The following is an 18,944-nucleotide window of genomic DNA, read 5'->3' on the forward strand; positions in this document are numbered from 1 at the left end:
TTAGAAAATGACAATTCCAGCATTCCCTTTGGGAGCCTCAAGCCCAGGATCAGGCTGAGGCAAGTGAGGTGCTGCCCCCAAGTGTGAACTCTGAGGTCACATCCAAAAAAAGAAAAGAAAACCTCCATAATTAAGATAAATCATATTTTAATGCAATATTTGAAAACTCAAAATGAATGCAATGATAAATGCATTAGGGATAAACAAAATATCAAAATTTCAAATAAAGATGGGTTTCTGTTTGTATGCTCCCAGCGCCGCATTATTGCAGGAGGACATCAGTTCTTTTCAATTAGCCCTCGTTCCTTAGCCTGACAAGGGAAAGCAGCCCATGGTAACGTGCAGGCAGGTTAATGAAGGGTGACAATGGTGTGCCAATAGATTGTGCAACCAACGTGAGACTTTGTATAAAGTCATGTCCTTGATTGTAGAGATTTATTAGCCTTCGCCCTTGGTTCAAAAATATAGGGGGTGCCTGGGGTGGCTCAGTCATTAAGTGTCTGCCTTCGGCTCAGGTCATGATCCCAGGATTCTGGGATCGAGCCTCACGCCAGGCTTTCTGCTCAGCGGGAAGCCTGTTTCTCCCTCTACTACTGCTTGTGTTCCCTCTCTCACTGTCTCTCTCTGTCAAATAAATAAACAAAATCTTAAAAAATACATAGGATAATGTTCTAATAAGTGTATATGTATAGAGCTGTACATTTCCCCCTTTACCTCAGGCATCCATAAAGCACTGGGAAGCAGCAGTGGGAACCAGGGATTTTAAAGTCCTCTGTCAGTCATTTAGCAATCTGTCTGAAAATGTCTGTCTCATGTGAAGTACGAATTTACAAAATATGTGCAGCATGAGCCCATTTTAGATATATATATACATACATATATGTATATATATAGAGAGAGAGATAAATTGATACGTGGATAGAAAGGGAAGAACACAGATAAGCAGGCAGATTATATAAAACTGTATCTCTAAAAGTTAAAATGCTCAGTTGTGGGTGGAAAACTGGTGAGTATTTTTATCTTCCTTTTCTTTTTAATATTTTTTACCTCTCTACAATGAAACAGTATTATTTGGGTAATTAAACAGTAAAATAATTTTAAGATTCTTTCGACAACCCCATGTACTTTCACAGTCTGATCACATGTGATACAATGTTAACCTGAAATGTTTTTCTTGGTATGGAAGCATCTCACCTCAACAAAAAGGTATTTATGAAGGTACCATCTGCAATACTAAGTATGCTGTAATTACCAACAGTGACCCATACCTGTAAAATAACAAATCAAGCAATCAATCCGCTGGAAAATGTACACTCAAAATACATTTGCCGCCTTAGTAGAATTCTCCAAGAGCATTTAGTAGCTCATCATTCTCATAGCTATACTCTTGCCTTCATTGCTGATGATGGTGAATATTTTTCCAGGAAAACAGGACAGAATTGCAATTATGTCAGAGTAAATATGTGACTGAAAGAGGTGGTGGGTGCGGATGCAGGCCTTACCAACATGATAGGCAGGCATGAGTTTTAATCCCCTAGGAAAAAATTTAGGTGAAAGTTTTTTTTTGGGGAGAGGGGGTTGTTTTGTTTCATGTTTTTGAAATAAAGAAAGCCCACATTTCTAATGCTTATTAGCTAACATTTAGCTAGAAGGGTCACAATCATTAAATTATTTTTATAGGCAGCTTAGCAGAAGCTGTGTTTCCATGACAACAGACAATGTATGGAAAGGTTAAAAAAAAGTTAATGGGATTTGTGGTGATCTCAATAATACTCTATGGAAATCATTCATTAATCTGATTTTCCTATTTCTCAGGCTTCCATGCCAACCGCAGAACTGGATTTTCTGGGGCTGGCTGATGTTGGAAATGACACATTTTGAGAGCTCCAAAGTGTCTTTTTTTTCCTTAGAAGTTGAGACAGAGAGTTTAAGAATCCCTCCCAGATCTCTCTATGAGCTGAATATGGGTTGGGACCACTGTAAAAGACCCCCAGAACACCTAATACTGACCAAAAAAAGTGAGGGTCTGGTTGGAGCAGCAGGCACAAGTTTATCACATAACTTGCTCATAATTAAATATTATATGAGAAAAAGAGATACCAGCCTGCTTTCCAAATTCCTAAACAAAGTCATGGATGGATAATAGAGGAGAAAGAGTGAATGCTGGGCAAAGTGTGAGTAGAATCATTGGAATTGTATTACATCATGACTGAACATTTTAGACCCAAATAATACAGCTCAATCAAAAGATTACTTCATGTAGACACAGCCATAGTTTTGCCCTCAGTAGAATATTGGGAATAGTGCCCACAATATGGTTTTATTACTATCTGAAAGATTCACCTGTTGATGTTGAGGCTTTTCTACTTGTCTTCAACCTAGTTTTAATTTTTTAAAAAGATTTATTTATTTTAGAGATAGAGAGAGCACACAAGCTGGGGGAGGGGCAGAGGGAGAGAGAGAGTCTCCAATAGACTCCCAGCTGAGTATGGAGCTCAACTCAAAGTTCAATCTCAAGACCCTGAGATCATGACCTGAGTCAAAATCAAGAGCCAGATGCTTAAGTGACCAAGCCACCCAGGTGTCCCTAACTTTCTTTTAACAAAAGTATGAGAACAAATCTATACCTTTATTAATTTACTTTTCAGGAAGTTTAAATCCTTGAGAGGTACAACATCACACAGATTCTGTGGCCAGTGGCTTTAGCAGGAAGGTTGTTTCGGAATTTGGCGCGAACCATGCCATTCTTTCCATGAGCACAAGTTACTTTTCCCCAGATTACTCTGGTTTTGTTTATTTTGCCACCAGGAGTCACTGTGCTGTTCTTTGCTTTGCATACATAAGCACATCTCTTGCCTAGATAGAATTTGGTTCCATCGAGTATAATCACCTTCAATTTTAAGACAAGCTGTGTGCTCCCTCTGGTTCCAGAGACCCCACTTATAGCCAACAAAAAATGTCCTTGAACTGGACTTCCAAACATATTTGTTTTTTTTTTTTTAGGAATCCTGTTCCCTGCAGGCCTCCACAGGTTGCAAGATGGGGGAAAGAGAAAGGCCAACCTAGTTTTAATTTTTATTTAAGTACTCCTTTAAGTACTCCAGATGTAGATGCTTTAGAATCAACAAATTATGTTGCTTTCTGACCAGAATTTAGCACCTATTTATTTCTGTATCTTGGTCTGTACTAGTCAGTATCACCCTGACTTTGTATGCATTATGTATAAGTTTGAGTCACATTGTTTTTGTGTCAGTGTGAGGACTGCAATTATCCCTGGTATATCCTTTAGGATTATTACAAGCTTCTCTGATGTATCCTCCCCCACCTTGAAAATTCTACTAAGGAACCAAGAGTTTATAAAGCAAAAAATAGATATTCACATGTGAAAAAACAAAATCCCAACTCTGACACAACCAGTAAGATCACCAAACAGTGTATATTAGTATAGACTTAAAATGCAGGGTGACCATGGATTCAGGGGAAGAATTTTAGAATTATACTTTGAAAAGGAAGTTGAACCATGCTAAGTCACAAGGATGTTACTTTTAAGTATAGATTTGAGGAAGAACTGAAAGCATTTATCCTACCAAAACAACTTGAAGTTAAAAGAGAATGCCTCAGTAATATACTGCCAATATGACTCCAACCCATGGATGACCTTCTCCAACACTTTATAATCTCACACCTGTTGAGACCTTAATGAGATTATGATTGAGTCCCAGGTTCTTGCTCCAAAGTCTTCTGTGGAAATCACACCAACTCAGAATGAAGTAAAAAAAAAAAAAAAAAAAGTTCTTAAGTTGTTAGGATATGCTTTTTGACCTTTTTCTGTGTGGCTGCTTCTCCCAGTGAAAATTTCACTCATTATCAGTGACCAAAAAAGACCCCTTGATCCAGTGAGGACTCAACCCTTATGTGACATCAGCTTTCTTCAAATAGGTTCCAGCTCCACACAGAGCTGAGTAAAGTTACCAGGGTGTAGGTTGTTCCTCCTAAAATCATTTATTTCCATGCTCTCCATTATCGTGAAGGCTTTAGCACAATTTTCTTTTCCTTGTCAGGGATTTCTATGTGTAAATAAGTATAGGAAGCTTAAGGGAGTTCACTGGCCATGACTGTCTATGAGAAGACTCAGGGTCAAGGCCAGGTAGGACTTGTTAGGAGTTTGCTCTGAGATTGATTTAGGAAATTTAGAGGGAAAAAGAATAGCAACAGACACTTCAAGATTTAGGAACATTGCTGTTTCTCATGGGAATTGTTTACCTTCTGATAGAGAGTGCTTAGAAAATGGAAACTAGAAGGAGATTTGGAAAGGATGGATGTGCTAAATGTATACCTTTTCTTTATATAATATCACCACTGCAGGAACAATGATTATAAATGATCGAGAATATGGCAGCTGCCTTGGGAGGGGATAAGTCCAACAGAAGTATTAACTTATTAAAGCTGAAAAAGATACAATGTGCTATGTCAATACTTGGATTAAAATAACTCATCTAAATAAAAGTCAGGAGTTTTCAAAGAGTTCTATCTGTCTCTATAATCTTCAATTTAGCAAAACCTAGAATAACCTTCTACTGGATACTTCTCCAGAGTCATGAAAATACTCTAGGGTGATTTGAGTAGAAGCAAACCTTAGTGCCTATTATGGGTTGAATTGTGCCCCTCCTCCCCCAATGCACATGTGACCTTATTTGGAGATAGGGTCTTGACAGGGGTTAATAAAGTTAAAATGAGGTCATTAGGGTGGGCCCTAATCCAATAAGGTTGGTGTCCTTAAAAAAGGGTAATGTGCCCATAGAGATACCCACTAGTGATGTGAAGAGACACTGGAAGAAGATCGCCGTGTATATGTTGAGGAGAGAGACCTGAAACATCCTTCCCTCCTCACCCTTAGAAGGAACCCACCCTGCCAAGACCTTGATTTTGGACTTCCAGTCTCCAAACTGTGAGAAAATAAATTTATGCTGATTAGGCTACCCAGGCTGGGATACTTAGTGATAGTGCCCTAGCAAACTAACACAGCCCCCAACAATCCCATCAAGGACCAAAGCAATTGATTCTGACCAGAGTCTAAGGCTTCGTGTCCTTCTTTTCGTTATCAGGGTCATTGATGTCAGACTGGGAGGACAGAAAGAAGATGAAATGTGAGGCACCAATATGTCAAACCAACTAATGAGAAGGTGGAACAGAAACACAGAGCCACTGGAGTTTGCTTACTCTCATGATTTATTAATATTCAGATTGAAAAAGGAGCCTTAGAGCCGCAAGTTACGCTAATTGGCACATTTGCTTTATTTATTTATTTGTTTATTTATTTATTTTCAAAACAAACTGGGTTTTTGATTTTTTCCTTTTTGTTCATTCCATCACATTTAAAGGAGGAAAAGAAAAATGGTTTTGAATTCACTCGATATTTTGGACTCCTCAGATGAACGGAACATTGCACACACACTTGGAACAGAGAGAGATAGAGAGGAAAGTGGACTCCCACAGGGCCACACGCACCAGATCAAAAAACTTGGATACAGTGCAAGAATTTCCCAAAATGATTGGATCATCATTACCAAAAACTCGCCATAACAACACCAAGAAACAAAAAATGTTTAAGCCACACTGTTTGACTTGGGATCTTTCCTGCTTTTTTTTTTTTTTTTTTTTAAATGTTTGCCACACAGAGAGAAAGAGGGCTAGTGGGTAGGAGAGGACAGACTCACGGATGTGAGCAGGACAGGAAGGGAAACTTCAGAGTGGAGTTGAGAAGAGGGTGGGGAGAGACAGGGCTCAGGAGAGGGGAGGGTGGGGACGTGGAAAGCCATTTCTTAAAGTTCAGGCATGTTCTTGGTCCGCCTCACGTTCTTCTCCTTTACCCTCATCCTGCCGGGCACTTTCCTTAGGTTTGGTTTCATCTACAGCTTCTGAGGAAGAAAACAAGGTGGGGAGGGGGAAGAGGGGGTTAGTATTTTGTCTCATCTGTTCATATGATAATGCAATGCATTTCTTCTTTTCATACCATTTCACAAGAGATTTAAGATAAAAAGAGATTTTGCTACCCCAGTAATATAATGTCCTAGTCCAGAAGATGGTACCTTCAGGAGGCTATTCAGTGACTAGTATGGATGAGCTCAGGAATAAAGTTATGTATTGGGGGAAGGAGCCACTGAACAGAAATTCCCGTGGTCTTTAATCTCTCAGCCTTGCAATCAAGATATCCATATGTAGGCTCTTCAAATAAGGAATCGACAACAATCTTGTATCTCTTCTCCATCAATGTCAGGCTAACTGTGACAGAGATTTTGTGGATCACTGACAGCCATCCCAACTCTCTCGCCTCTTATTTGTGGTGTTATAAAGGATGGGAGGTAAAATAGTTGAATTTCCAGATCCCCCTGAAGCTAGGGTGTCCATGTAACACAGTGATGGCCAATTATATAAAGACAGAATTCCTTAGGGAGGATCCCAGAGGATGTGGTTACCCTTTATTTTCTGCTCTTCCTGATGACACAAATACCGATCAGCACCAGGTAGTGTGGCAGCTATCTCATAATCATGAAGACAAAAACTATACACTAAGGATGATGGGGCAGAAAGATGAGGTTAAAAACTGTCACTGAGTGACCTATCACTCCTACACATCTTTTCCTCAGACTTCTTCTTCTTATTATTATTATTATGAGAAAAATAGCTGACCTCTAAACTAAACCATAGTAGTTTCTAGTTTCTTGCAGTAAAGAATATTCCAACTGAATATACTTATCCATAAGGCAAGGTGCTTGCTTTGCTTAGCAAGGAAGCCTGCGTCTTTTTGAAGGATAATTTTTCCTCAGGAAATAAGCAATTTTTGGGGGCGCCTGGGTGGCTCAGTGGGTTAAGCCTCTGCGTTCAACTCAGGTCATGATCTCAGAGTCCTGGGATTGAGCCCCGTATTGGGCTCTCTGCTCAGCCACGATCCTGCTTCCACCTCTCTCTTTGCCTGCCTCTCTGCCTTCTTGTGATCTCTGTCTGTCAAATAAATAAATAAAGTCTTTAAAAAAAAAAAAAAAAAAAGAAAGAAGCAAATTTTCTAACTCTTCTGCCTGGTTTCCTGATAGAGTCAGTCAACAGATTTCATATTACAGTCACTTTACTAATACGCCAGCTAGTAGGAAGAGAATTCCTTTGCTTCATAATCACCTGTGTTAGCAACCTAAACTCCCCGTTGTTGGGTGTCCTTCAGACTACCTCCAGGCTCAATAATTTGATAGAAGGACTGACAAGATTTAGTATATAGTCCTATTCATGTTATAACTTACTACAGTAAAGGATATAAAACAAAATCAGCAAAGGGAAAAGTTGCATGGGGTGAAGTTTGGAGAAAACTATGCATAAGCTTCCAAGAATCCTTTCCCTATGGAATAATCCAGGATATGCTTGACTCCTCCAGCAATGAACTGTGACATGTATGAAATGTCATCCACTAGGGAAGCTCTCCTGAGCTTAAAATACTGAGTTCTTACAGGAGGCTAGTCATGTGGGTACCCTCTACCTAGCATGTACGAAATCCAGACTCCCATAAGGAAAACAAATGTCCAGCATAAACCGCACTGTTTGCAAAAAGAGTTAGGCACAGTAAAGACTCTTAGGGAATGGTGAGAACTCTCTCAAAATCCAAGTTGCTAGATGCTGGCCAAGGATCAACTTCACAAGCAGCCTTACTAAAAACTGAGAAATGTTGAGATTAGAGAAATCAGAGCCTTATAGGAGACCATTAGAAGAGTTTATATAAATGTACGTCTCTTTCAAATCATTCAGCTATATATTTATATTTAGATAAAGCTCAACGTCCACATTCAAATAAGACCGCCACTGGAAATACATTTTTGGAACTCATTCTTTTCAACAAGCATCTAACGATATTCTTTTAAATCCTTCAGTAGCAGAAAATGTTTCCCTCCTTGAAAATAGATTTGATTTTTAGAATCAAATGAGGCTGGTCTGTTAAATAAGGAAGCAGCTATGATGGATTATTTTAATGTTACAATGACTCATTTTTTTAAAGATTTATTTGTTTATTTGAGAGAGAGAAAATGCAATTGAGGGGTAGGGGCAGAGGGAGAGGGAGACAAGCAGACTCCCCACTGAGTGGGGAGTCCAGCGTGGGGCTCAATCCCAGGACTCTAAAATCATGACCTGAGTCGCAATCAAGAGAATGATGCTTAACTGACTGAGTCACTCAGGCGCCCCTATAATGACTCATTTTTTAACCAAAGTTTTTAAGTCTGATTTATTTTGGGGATTTGTCATTGACCATAAATTATTTACAAAATGTAATTATTACAGTTTTAAGTCTACCTACCATTACTCATAAAGATATTTTAAGGCTATAACCTTCTAAGTTGAACATTATTGGCATACCAATCATATTTTCCAGGAAAATTTTTGTATGAAGACTAACTCAGTTCTGATCTTTGTAATACTCTATGTACCAGCATTGTTTCCCACGGATTACAGAACTTCGGTGCACTAATGAATCAGCTGATTTTCTGCTGGAAGAAAGTTTTCAGGTTTATTTCAATGAGGTTCATTTATAGCAATTTGGAATTCTTTTAGAGAATTTACTTTGTTCCCCAGTGCTGCCCAAAGCTTTGGATGCAACAGGTATGCCCAAAGTGGTTCATTATCCTTACCACCCAGAGAACAATGTTTTTAATGCCCTCTTCCAAACTCAGAAGACACAGAATATAGATTTAAAGTGGCTAGAAGCATATAGAAGGTTCAGTTGTATGAAGAAGACAAGACTTTAAGCCTTTCTTTCTAAAATAAAGACTTGGAGCTATGAGGTCATTTTGAGTGAGCTTTAAAAACTTGAGAGGAAAGGTAGAACCAGGAGAGGGAAGGTGAGAAGTACTGTTTGTAGAATAAGGAAACATTCCAAAAGGGAAAGCAAAAGAACAAAGATTCAGGAATCCTGAGAAGCAGCCACACTTTCTGTCCTCTGTTCCAGTGGAATCAGGTTAAATCCTCCTCAATTCCCATACTTTCTCCTGTCACCCTTTGTCCTGGCCTGGGAGAGAGGGTAAAAGTGGCATCCATCTGTTTATGGTGACAGCAAGGGCTGTTGTCCACCCGCTACTAAAAGAGCTTCGATATCTACATGTTCTTTCTTCCCAAATCTTCAAAATATCTGAAATATAATTATTTATTCATTTACTTGTTCTGTTGTTTTTGAACACCTTCAATGTGTCGTACATTCTTCTAGATGTTAAGAAGAAGAGGTGAAAAAACAGCAAATACTCTTGCTCTCACTTAAACCTTTCAACAATACACCTTTAACAGACAATAAAATCCATAATCATAAAGCTGGCAGGGAGAAGGGTCTCAAAGAACATCTAGTCACTACACACAACTCTTCAAGGCTAACAACAATATCATTTTGCTCAACTTTGGACCCCCCTGTGTTTAGCACAGAACCTAGTGCAGAAAGGGCTCTCAGTAAACATTTTTTGAATGACAGAATGAATGAACATCCTCATTTTATAGGTGAGGAAACAGAAGTCCAGGTATTTCCCTAAAACCATAATTCTATGTTCTTCTCATAGCCTACCCAGGACTAAAGCCTAGAAGTTCTACTAATCTTGGTGTCCCCATTTTATCGGGTGGTCAGCTTGACAGAGGAGGTCAAGATCAAATCAGTTTTATCAATTCAGCATTAGAAACGAGTAGCTAGGGTCCACAGGCTTTTAGTGACCTATGAAATTTCTGAGATTAAAAATGAATTATTGGCTCCAAAATTTGAAATAAAAACCATAAAATTAAAACTGATGAAGTTCAATTATTTGACTGCAAAAGGGAACATGTCAGTCAGTTAGATGGAACTTAATTTAACTGAATACATACAATCACATATACATTATATTTTATATGAGATGAGAGGGTTTTTAAAATTTTTATTTACTTGATATTACTGAATAATGAAAAAAGAGGTCATCTTTGTGTTAGACGGGATGACTGACTGGTAGAAATAAAATGTGTCAAGTCAGTGGATTCAGAGAAATTTATATAGGCCAGAAGGAAATGAGGAGAAAAATATGGAGGAAGGAAACAATCTAAACTAAGAATCTTCTACAACCACAAAAGTAAGGCAAGCTAAGAACTCATAATAATATTTTTTAGGACCCACACAAAAACAGAAACAAACAAACCAAAATAAACCTATACCCGAATAAAGGAAATGGTAATCAGATGTAAAGAACAGGCCTGTTCCAGCTAGATTCACTTTATGGGAGACTGTGTATGAGTTTGGGCAAGATTTTAACTTTGGACAAAAGGGAACTTATTGGAAATAGAATCCGAGCTATGCGTAAATGGGTCCATTTGAGCCTGAATACCAGGAGAACAGGATATTGTGAACTTCTTCCTTCTCTTTCCGATACCAACTCTAAACAAGTCACTGTAGTTAATAAATCGTGTTGACCATACACTTGCATATCTACAGTTTCATACATGTTCTATTCAACAGCCTCACTGCCTGGAAAGAAATGCAAATTATGACTTTGCTGACCCATTGTATCAAGTGTTTAGCTGTAGCTAACATAGTTGAGCTCTTACTATATGCTCACTCAAAGCAGTTCTGTAGGTAGTTGTGTCATGTCATTGAATGACTGCAGCTCTTTAATCATCCCATTTTACAGCTGGGGAAGCTGAGGTACGGGGAAATGAAGCAGCTTACCTAAGGGTGGACTGTTTGTCAATGGCAAGCAGTAAATTTCAAACTAGGACAGAGATATCTAGGCAGCTTCTATTTTAGATTGCCTCCACCACCCTTATCTTTACCCAAAAGGATGGGTGGGCTCAGAGTGGAAACTAGAGTGGGGGGTCCACGGGTACCTATGCCTGCAGCCTACAAAGTCCAAAAATTGGCCTTAATAAAAGCAGCTCAGAATGCAGGGAAGAATCTTGATTAGTCTTGAACAATATGAAATCTGGTCTTGGCACTCTCTGGCACTAATTACATAATTGTAAATGCTAGAGATGAGTTAATACGTAATCTTTAGTATTTTGTGCAAAAACTTTGATCACCATGGTGAGTGTCAGAGACAGATGAATGGCTGAGGCCAGCTGGTCACTCCAATTATCATGATCCAATTAGGGTAAATAATCACATTCTAGAGGATCAACCTCCCTCTGAGACAGTTACTGCTTGAGAAGAGGCTGTGGAAGCAAACGATTGTACTGGGTGACACAGAACAAGCAAGTGGAAGTAAATGGGCCCGGGGCTAGCAAATAAGGAAAGCTTGGAGTTGTTCACATGATTGTTGAAATCCAGAGAGTTAAAGGATAGAAAATGGTTTCTCTCTTTTGGGTTGGCTCTGAAGAGCATTTTTGCTCATATTAAACATGGAAGCCCAATACTATGGTTAAGACATTATAGGAAAAACAAGATTAAAGGAATTACAGGTCATTCACAGGAATCACGGGCATTTCAGGTGACCAGTAACTTATTCTCATTAACAGACATAACTATTTTCTACCTAACGATGGCTTCTTCCCCCAAATCAGTCTTCACTGAGGGAAATCAACTCCATAAATTCAGTTTTATAATAAGGCAGAATGTATCCCCCCCAAAACAAACAAACAAAAAACCCCAAACCAAAAATTGATGATGCATTTTAGCAGTCTGGTCTAACGGGGGAAAAATCGATTTTTAAAAAAAATGAAATTGGAAAATTTTTTATAATTATTGATATTAAATATATTAACTATTTAAATTCTCAAAAATTACATGTAGTCAATTTGAACAGATGACATTCGCATCTGGTAAAGAACTGTAACCTTCTCTGGCATTGCCATTTTAGCCTTGACAAAACCATTACTCTCTTTTTTTTTAAAAGATTTTATTTATTTATTTGACAGAGAGATCACAAGTAGGCAGAGAGGCAGGCAGAGAGAGAGGGAGAAGCAGGTTCCCTGTTGAGCAGAGAGCCCAATGCGGGGCCTGATCACAGGACCCTGAGATCATGACCTGAGTTGAAGGCAGAGGCTTAACCCACTGAGCCACCCAGGCGCCCCCAAACCTCTTAGAACTTTTCAGTTCTAAGACCCAAAGACCTCTTAGAAATGATATGTTCATTAGGGAGCTCCATAAATTTTACCATGTCTGTGTTAAGAGGAAAATTACATCATGGACAGTAGAGTCATGTATTCTTAATATTCTAGAGTTGGAGACACTAAAAAAAGGAAGAAAAAAAAAGGTTTTTATTCATTCATATATTCAGTGAAAGGTCCCGAGCCTCACTGTGTGTCACACACCATTCCACGCGTTGCAAATACAGCAGTGGCGCTACAGCAATGAAAACACCAAGTAAGAATTTCTACCTTCCTGAGATTCATATGCTAGTAATCACTAGCATAATTCCATGACAGTAATTACTCTCATGTGTATCGCTTGTTGCAGAAGGAGTGGTAAAGGAGAAAGTTGTAACTGGACAAGAAGAACTCAGCCCAAAGGGGCATCATTTCTCTTGGATTTGAAAAGTGGAGTATCTTTAATAAGTCACCTAAGTTTCAAAATATGGAAAACCCTGACAGTTTTCACATTCTTGATCCATACCACCATCCCGGGGAAAGATCAAGACCACATTAAAACAGCAAGAAAGAGGGAAGTCATTTGTATATGCACTTGAAACAGTGTGGTGGTGGCCTTAAAAGACTAAGGGGGACCCACGTGGATGAAGTCACAGTAGTCCTTGAAAGACACATGCCAAACTGGTTTTCTGATCTTTATCAAAATCCAGTCTAGAAGACACTCTTGACTTTCGCAGCCTATTCATTCCTCGAAAGGGTTGAGAGTAGCACGTCTGCGTTCTGTTGGTGAGCAAACAGCAGGAGCAGATGCAGCCGCCTCTGCCCTCGTGCTCAGCCGGGCGGCCGGCTGCAGGCTGCAGAGTTGCTAGAGGGATGGCGGTGTTCCCAGCTGCCATCGCCTACCCTCAGCTCTAATGGCCCTGTTTACTGGCTCGGATCCAGGCCCCTCCACAGCCCTACATTACTGAAATTAGGTTGAGTGGATTTCCGAGTAAAACATTATCTCTTGGGACCTGCCCAGCTCTCCCCAGCCTTGTCAACATTGATTAAATAGAAGCTGCTATCATCCTGGGGCCATGCCCACAATTACTCTACCAATCACACTGGGCTGCCGTGTTTGCTTTCCCTTTTTATTTTCACTTTTCTTGAATATTAAACATTATCATCTCGAAGGCTCAAAAGAAAGTAATTAAAAAAAACATTCTGTAGCTAACTTGCATACATCCCTTTGTCGCTCACATGGTCTCGCTAAGAGCAAGAGCTATGGACCAGATGTCAATCTGGAGCCTAGGATCGTGGCTTTGTGGTCACTTGCATCCACATTTTGAACAACATTTTTAAAACTATATTTTACAGTTTAAATTCCTTTCAAAGCACAGAGCCAGTATACACCAGCAGAATGGTGTAAATATTACCTATGCCCCCATCTCTTGTTTTTTGACACTTTATGAAAAAGAGGATAGTTCTACTGCTTATAACACTATTCACTTGAGGGTTTCAAAAATTAACAAACAAAAATTTAACCAAGGAGAAAACTCAAAGGCAGCATGATGGTGGGGTCCCAGTAAACATACATACACATGTTTACGTGTCTCAGTAAACATATATACACATGTTTACGTGTCTCAAAAGTTTAGGCCTAGGACGAAGCTGATTTGTATTCCAACCTTGACTTTGCACCAAAAAGCCATAGGATCTCAGAGAAGTTACTTTTTCTCTCTTTGCCTCAGTTCCCTAATCTATAAAAAATACAGATAATATTGGCTCCCCCACCTTATTGCAGGTTGTTTAGAAGTTGAAAGAAAGCATTTGAGAAGGCTTTATAAAATTTAAAGGGTAGAATGCAGTATGTCGAGACTTTAATCCAAGCTGTGAGATTCGGGTGAAAAACACTCATCAAGTTTAACATACTCATCTCAGGAGGAGGGAACAATTTCCCAAAAGGATAAAAAACTTCTTTCCCAGAAAAAAGATTAAGAAAATTCCCCCCTAGAATGTTCCTGTAGTCTATGACTCTGATCAGAAAATAAGGATACAAGTGACTGATTATTTAAATAGCTATTTAGTTATAGAGGTTGGGAAAGAATCTAAGACATTTAACATTTGGAACAAAAGTTATTTTTTTAGCCTGCCTTCCTTTCTTTTTCCTTCCTTCCTTCCTTCCTTCTCTCCCTCCCTTCCATCCTTCTTTCCTGAAAGAAAAATGACCCCAGAAACTTTTTTGAAAAAATTTAAAACAAAAGTCAAAGAACATACAAGTTGACTGGCTTTGAAATCTTCTTAAACATTTTCTCTATAAAATGTCTGCCAAACAATCAAAATGAGTGCTCTATCTTCTTCCCCCATTAGGAACATGCAGAAAGATTTTTTTTTTTTAATTGTAATTTATGGGGCTCACATAGTTGCCCTTAGTCATTTCTGGGACAAGATGGAATAAATATATAAAATTAAACAGTGTTAACATTATTTCTTACTGTTTTCACAAGGAATGAGTCAACTTTTAAAGGTTAAAAATGAAAACAAAAATTGAGGGGATTTTCACTCTAGCAAAACCATCAGGTAGATTTACCCCTTCATTCTTCCCCTTAGCTAAATTTTGTGCTGAGCTGGCAGTTGAATCTGGAGATCCAGTGAGACACTCTTTTCTGTTAGACCATTAGTCGGAGGGAGGAGTAGAAGATGGGGAGTCAGCACAAACAATGATGGCGCCTCTGACACTGAGAAATTTGGAGAAGGGCCATGTTAGGGATGAAAATGTGGATGTTGTGCTATTGGGTGTTCCTAATAGTGATGATCAGAAACAGGTTAGCCTAGAAACGGAGTTTTTTTTCTCTCTTCTGTAAAATTGAATATTTTTTAAGGAGTTCAAAATTCCATCTGATAAGAGTTCAACTCTCTACTGCCCCTTTTCACTTTATAGTATCCCAGGTGAGGAGCATCCTAGCTGGGAGAAAGGCTTAGTTGTGTGTCTCTAGCCTTTACAAATTCAATGGTCTTAGAGGCCAGGCAGATAACAGTAATGTGAAAAATCTGGCCACTGGTAAAACCAGTGGTGGTCAAAAGGCATACAAAATTTTTAAGACACACTCACTGGAAAAATAAAAGGAGGCAGGGTATCTAGAGTAAGACTTTTTAATTGTACTAAGAAGATATATTTGTGGACTCTGATTTCAAAATGAAAGAGGTTCCCTTTAATCAGAATAAAAATCGTATTTGTCTTCAAGAACCAACTTTAAATCAGGAGTATTGAAGAATAATGCCTCTTCCATTTTGCTAATCTTACATTGCAGTTTTTGACTTACAATGGGGTTGTGTCCCTAGAACACCACTGTAATTTAAGAGTATCATAAGTCAGGTGTGCGTGGGTGGCTCAGTCAGTTAGGCAGCCAGCTCTTGATTTTGGCTCAGGTCATGATCTCAGGGTCCCAGGGATCAAGCCCTAAGCAGGGTTCCACGCTCAGTGGAGGGAGTGTCTCCCTCTGCCCCTCCTTCTGCTTACTCCTGTAGGTACTCTCTCTCTCTCTAAAATAAATAAATTTTAAAAAAGAAAGTATCATAAGTAAAAAATGTATTTAAATACACCTAACCACCTGGGTGGCTCAGTGGGTTAAAGCCTCTGTCTTCTGCTCAGGGTCCTGGTATCAAGCCCGGCATCCTGCTTCCCTTCCTCTCTCTATGCCTGCCTCTCTGCCTGCTTGTGATCTCTGTCTGTCAAATAAAGAAATAAAAATAAAATCTTTAAATACACCTAACCTATTGAGCATCCTTAATTATCCTTGCCTATCAAAAAAAGGCTCAGAACATTTACACTAGCCTACAGTTGGGCAAAATCATCTCACAAAAAGCCTACTTTATAATAAAGTGTTGGATATCTCATGTAATTTACTGAATGCTGTGCTGAAAGTGAAAAACAGAACGGCTGTGTGGGTCCAGAGTAGTGGGAAGTGTATCTGTTGTTAACCCTTGCGATCTCCTGGCTGGCTGGAGCTTCAGATCGCAGCTACCGCCCAGCATCACGAGAGAGGATTATACCACATACTGATAGCCTGAGGAAAGATCAAACTTCAAAGTATGGTTTCTACTGAATGTGTATCACTTTCACACCATTATAAAGTAAGAAACTGTAAGCCAAATCATCGTAAGTCGGGGACCATCTGTATTCATATTTCAAGATTTTTTTTAGTGAATGAAGTAAAAAATAAGACATGCCTATTTCAGATTTTATAAATGGCCTACCAAAGCAAAAAGTGGTAGCAAAAAATTAATTCACAGAGTTATCTCTCCCTTTGCTTGCCATTCACGTTTTTGTTACATCTCTACACCCCTACTTAGGCCTTCCAGATGTCCTACGTTCCTTGTCACAGATGCTGTTGGTACCCTCTCAGATCCCCTTTGCCATCTCCCAGCTGCTGGGGGTGTTGGCTGCCAATGGCCCACTCTTCTTCCTTGAGTAGGGGTATGAAGTGCCTGAAAGGTGATGCCCCGTTTGCTCCCTATGACTCTGTGCCCTTGTTTTTGGACAAAACAGTCTGGCTGTGGTACAGTTTGTACTTCAGAGCTCTCTGTAGGATCAGGTAGAGACTTCACTTTTCATGAACCCACATCTTTGACTATCTTCTTCCTTTGGTATCTCCTCTTTCTCACTCCCTTCCAGATTTCCACCAACAAAGTATTCATACAACAGTTGCATCTCAGGTTCAGATTTTACAGAATGGGACCAAAGTTACTCCTTTAGCTAAAAAGTAAGGACTGGAGTTGGGAGGCAGGCCAATTATCCCAGTCAGTGTGCACAGCCAAGTCCTCAAGATTTGAATCAAAGTTTGCTGTTTAATTTCCCCTCAGGACATAGCTCAAATGTTGTTTCCCCACCTCCAAAACAATCCTAGGCATAATTAGTCAGTTCCTTCTCTTTATTTATACAGAAATCATATTGCTTGCATTATATATCAGTTTGTGGTATCCTTTAAGTCTTCTTGACTATGAACTAACTTTTCAAAGGAAAAGGATACATTTGCTAGAATTTAAACTTCACAAAGGCAGAGATTTTTTTTTTAAGTTGATCTACCTTTTATTAAAACCATGTTCTGACAATTATAAACAAAGTAAATAATAAAGGACTTCCCTTCATCAGAGAAGACCACTCCCACCAACCCACACCCCTCTTGGCTTTTTTAGGTTTTAGCATCCAGGTTAACTTCTCAAGGAAGTCGTTCATGATCCTATAGACCAATTCCTCTGTAATGATCCTCAGGCAGAGATTTTTTTTAAATTTATTTTATTCACTAATAAGTCTTACATGCCTAGAAAAGTACCTGGCACATATATACGTTTTAGTGAATCAATTCTTTTACATTAACCCCAACTTTTGGTATCATACTTATCACAAGATACACATTTAATACTTATGGGGAAAAGAAAATATGGAAAAAGGGAAAATCCTAAGAATGCTTTGTGACATGTAGATAAAACCTGTCTTGCCTCAAGCAGAAAACTCTGGACCTGTAATGTTTGAATTGCAGGGGCCTGTCTGAATTTCAAAAACATTGGATTATGAAAAAGAACCTCAACATTATCCTGGCTCAGAGCCAAGGAAAGCATTATCCCATCGTCCTCCTCCTTCTTCTTTTTTTTTTTTTTTTGTTAGCTTTAATTTTATGTTTATCTTCTAATTTTATAACAAATGACTCATGTAAAAAAAAAAACCCAAATGTAAAAAGTAGATATGTACTAAAAGCATAACTATTTTTAGATGATGGCGTAGAGTAGTGAATAAGAAATCTGGCTGTAGAGTCAGATATTTGCATTTAAATTCTCTGACACTTACCCTGACTTTAAGTGAGTTACTTCACCTCCTCTAGCCTCATTTTCCTTGTCTGTAATTGGTGGTAGTATTGTTATCCATCTTACAGGGTTGTTATAAGATTTAAGTAGGTTAATTATTTAAGGTATTTAACAATGAATGTCATATTTCAGTAAGTGCTCATTAAGTGTTGACTATTATTTCTAGTGACTGAACAGGAACTAACATTGGTTTAAGGTTTACTATGTGTCAAGCAGTATATTAAGGGGTTTCACATATAGGTATTCAATATACATCTTCCCTGGCTTTTCTATTTTCTCATCAGTGGAAATAATAGTAATACCTCTCTCATAGACTTGTGATGTGCATTAAATGAGAGCAAACGAGACTCTCTGCCACTACCTTGCTTACCTACATGCCTAAGAAATGAAAGTTACCGTCTCTCTCTCTTCACTAATTCATGCTTATCTGGTCTTAGTACACAGATCCATTTTTTTTTTTTTTCCAGATAACCCAAGAAAGGGAAGGAAAAGTCTGGGACTTATAAAGTTTTTTGCTGGTAGAGTGGAAAAAAAAAATAATTCTTTGAAAAAAGGCTTTGAAATCAAGGGCCAAAGTCCCGAAATGATTACAACAGCAAAGATGACAACTGATCAAACTTGAAGGCCATGATTCTATGAAGAATGATGAAGGAATCAAGGCTGCTAGATAGTAATGTTTCGAAAGTCAGGAACTTCTCTGCTATTGCCTCTGCTTAAAAACAGAGCAATCTCCTAATTTCATACCCAAGAATAGCAGCTAATTGATTTCAAAAGGAAATAACCTTATCTTTGGTTTTAGCTCATTTGATTCCATAAATTTTGTAGCCAAAAGTTTACTGCATTGAACAAGAACTAAGTCATCTCCATCCCCCAATGTGTAGAAAATCTTGCCTCCAGTAGGCAACTTACAGAGGGGATGGCAATCCTCCTGGCACAAGACATCATACTCAATTTTCAGAAAAATTTCCTCATTTGGTAATGATCACCAAATCCAAGACTTGAAAGAAGCCTAAAATTTTTTGTCCTTTAACCTTAAGGAT

At 38.7% G+C, this 18,944-nt stretch overlaps 1 protein-coding gene across 1 annotated transcript in view; it reads right to left on the reverse strand.

The window, feature by feature from the left end:
* Window positions 1-5,211: 5,211 nt before the first annotated feature.
* Window positions 5,212-18,944, reverse strand: part of GAP43 (growth associated protein 43) — a 102,217-nt gene continuing 88,484 nt past the window's right edge. Inside the window, exon 3 of the mRNA XM_032348188.1 lies at window positions 5,212-5,918. Coding sequence (XP_032204079.1) covers window positions 5,830-5,918 — 89 coding nt within the window. The 3' untranslated portion in view covers window positions 5,212-5,829. The remainder of the gene's footprint in view (window positions 5,919-18,944) is intronic.

This window comes from Mustela erminea, chromosome 1, assembly GCF_009829155.1.
Source record: "Mustela erminea isolate mMusErm1 chromosome 1, mMusErm1.Pri, whole genome shotgun sequence".
NCBI classification, from domain to species: domain Eukaryota; kingdom Metazoa; phylum Chordata; class Mammalia; order Carnivora; family Mustelidae; genus Mustela; species Mustela erminea.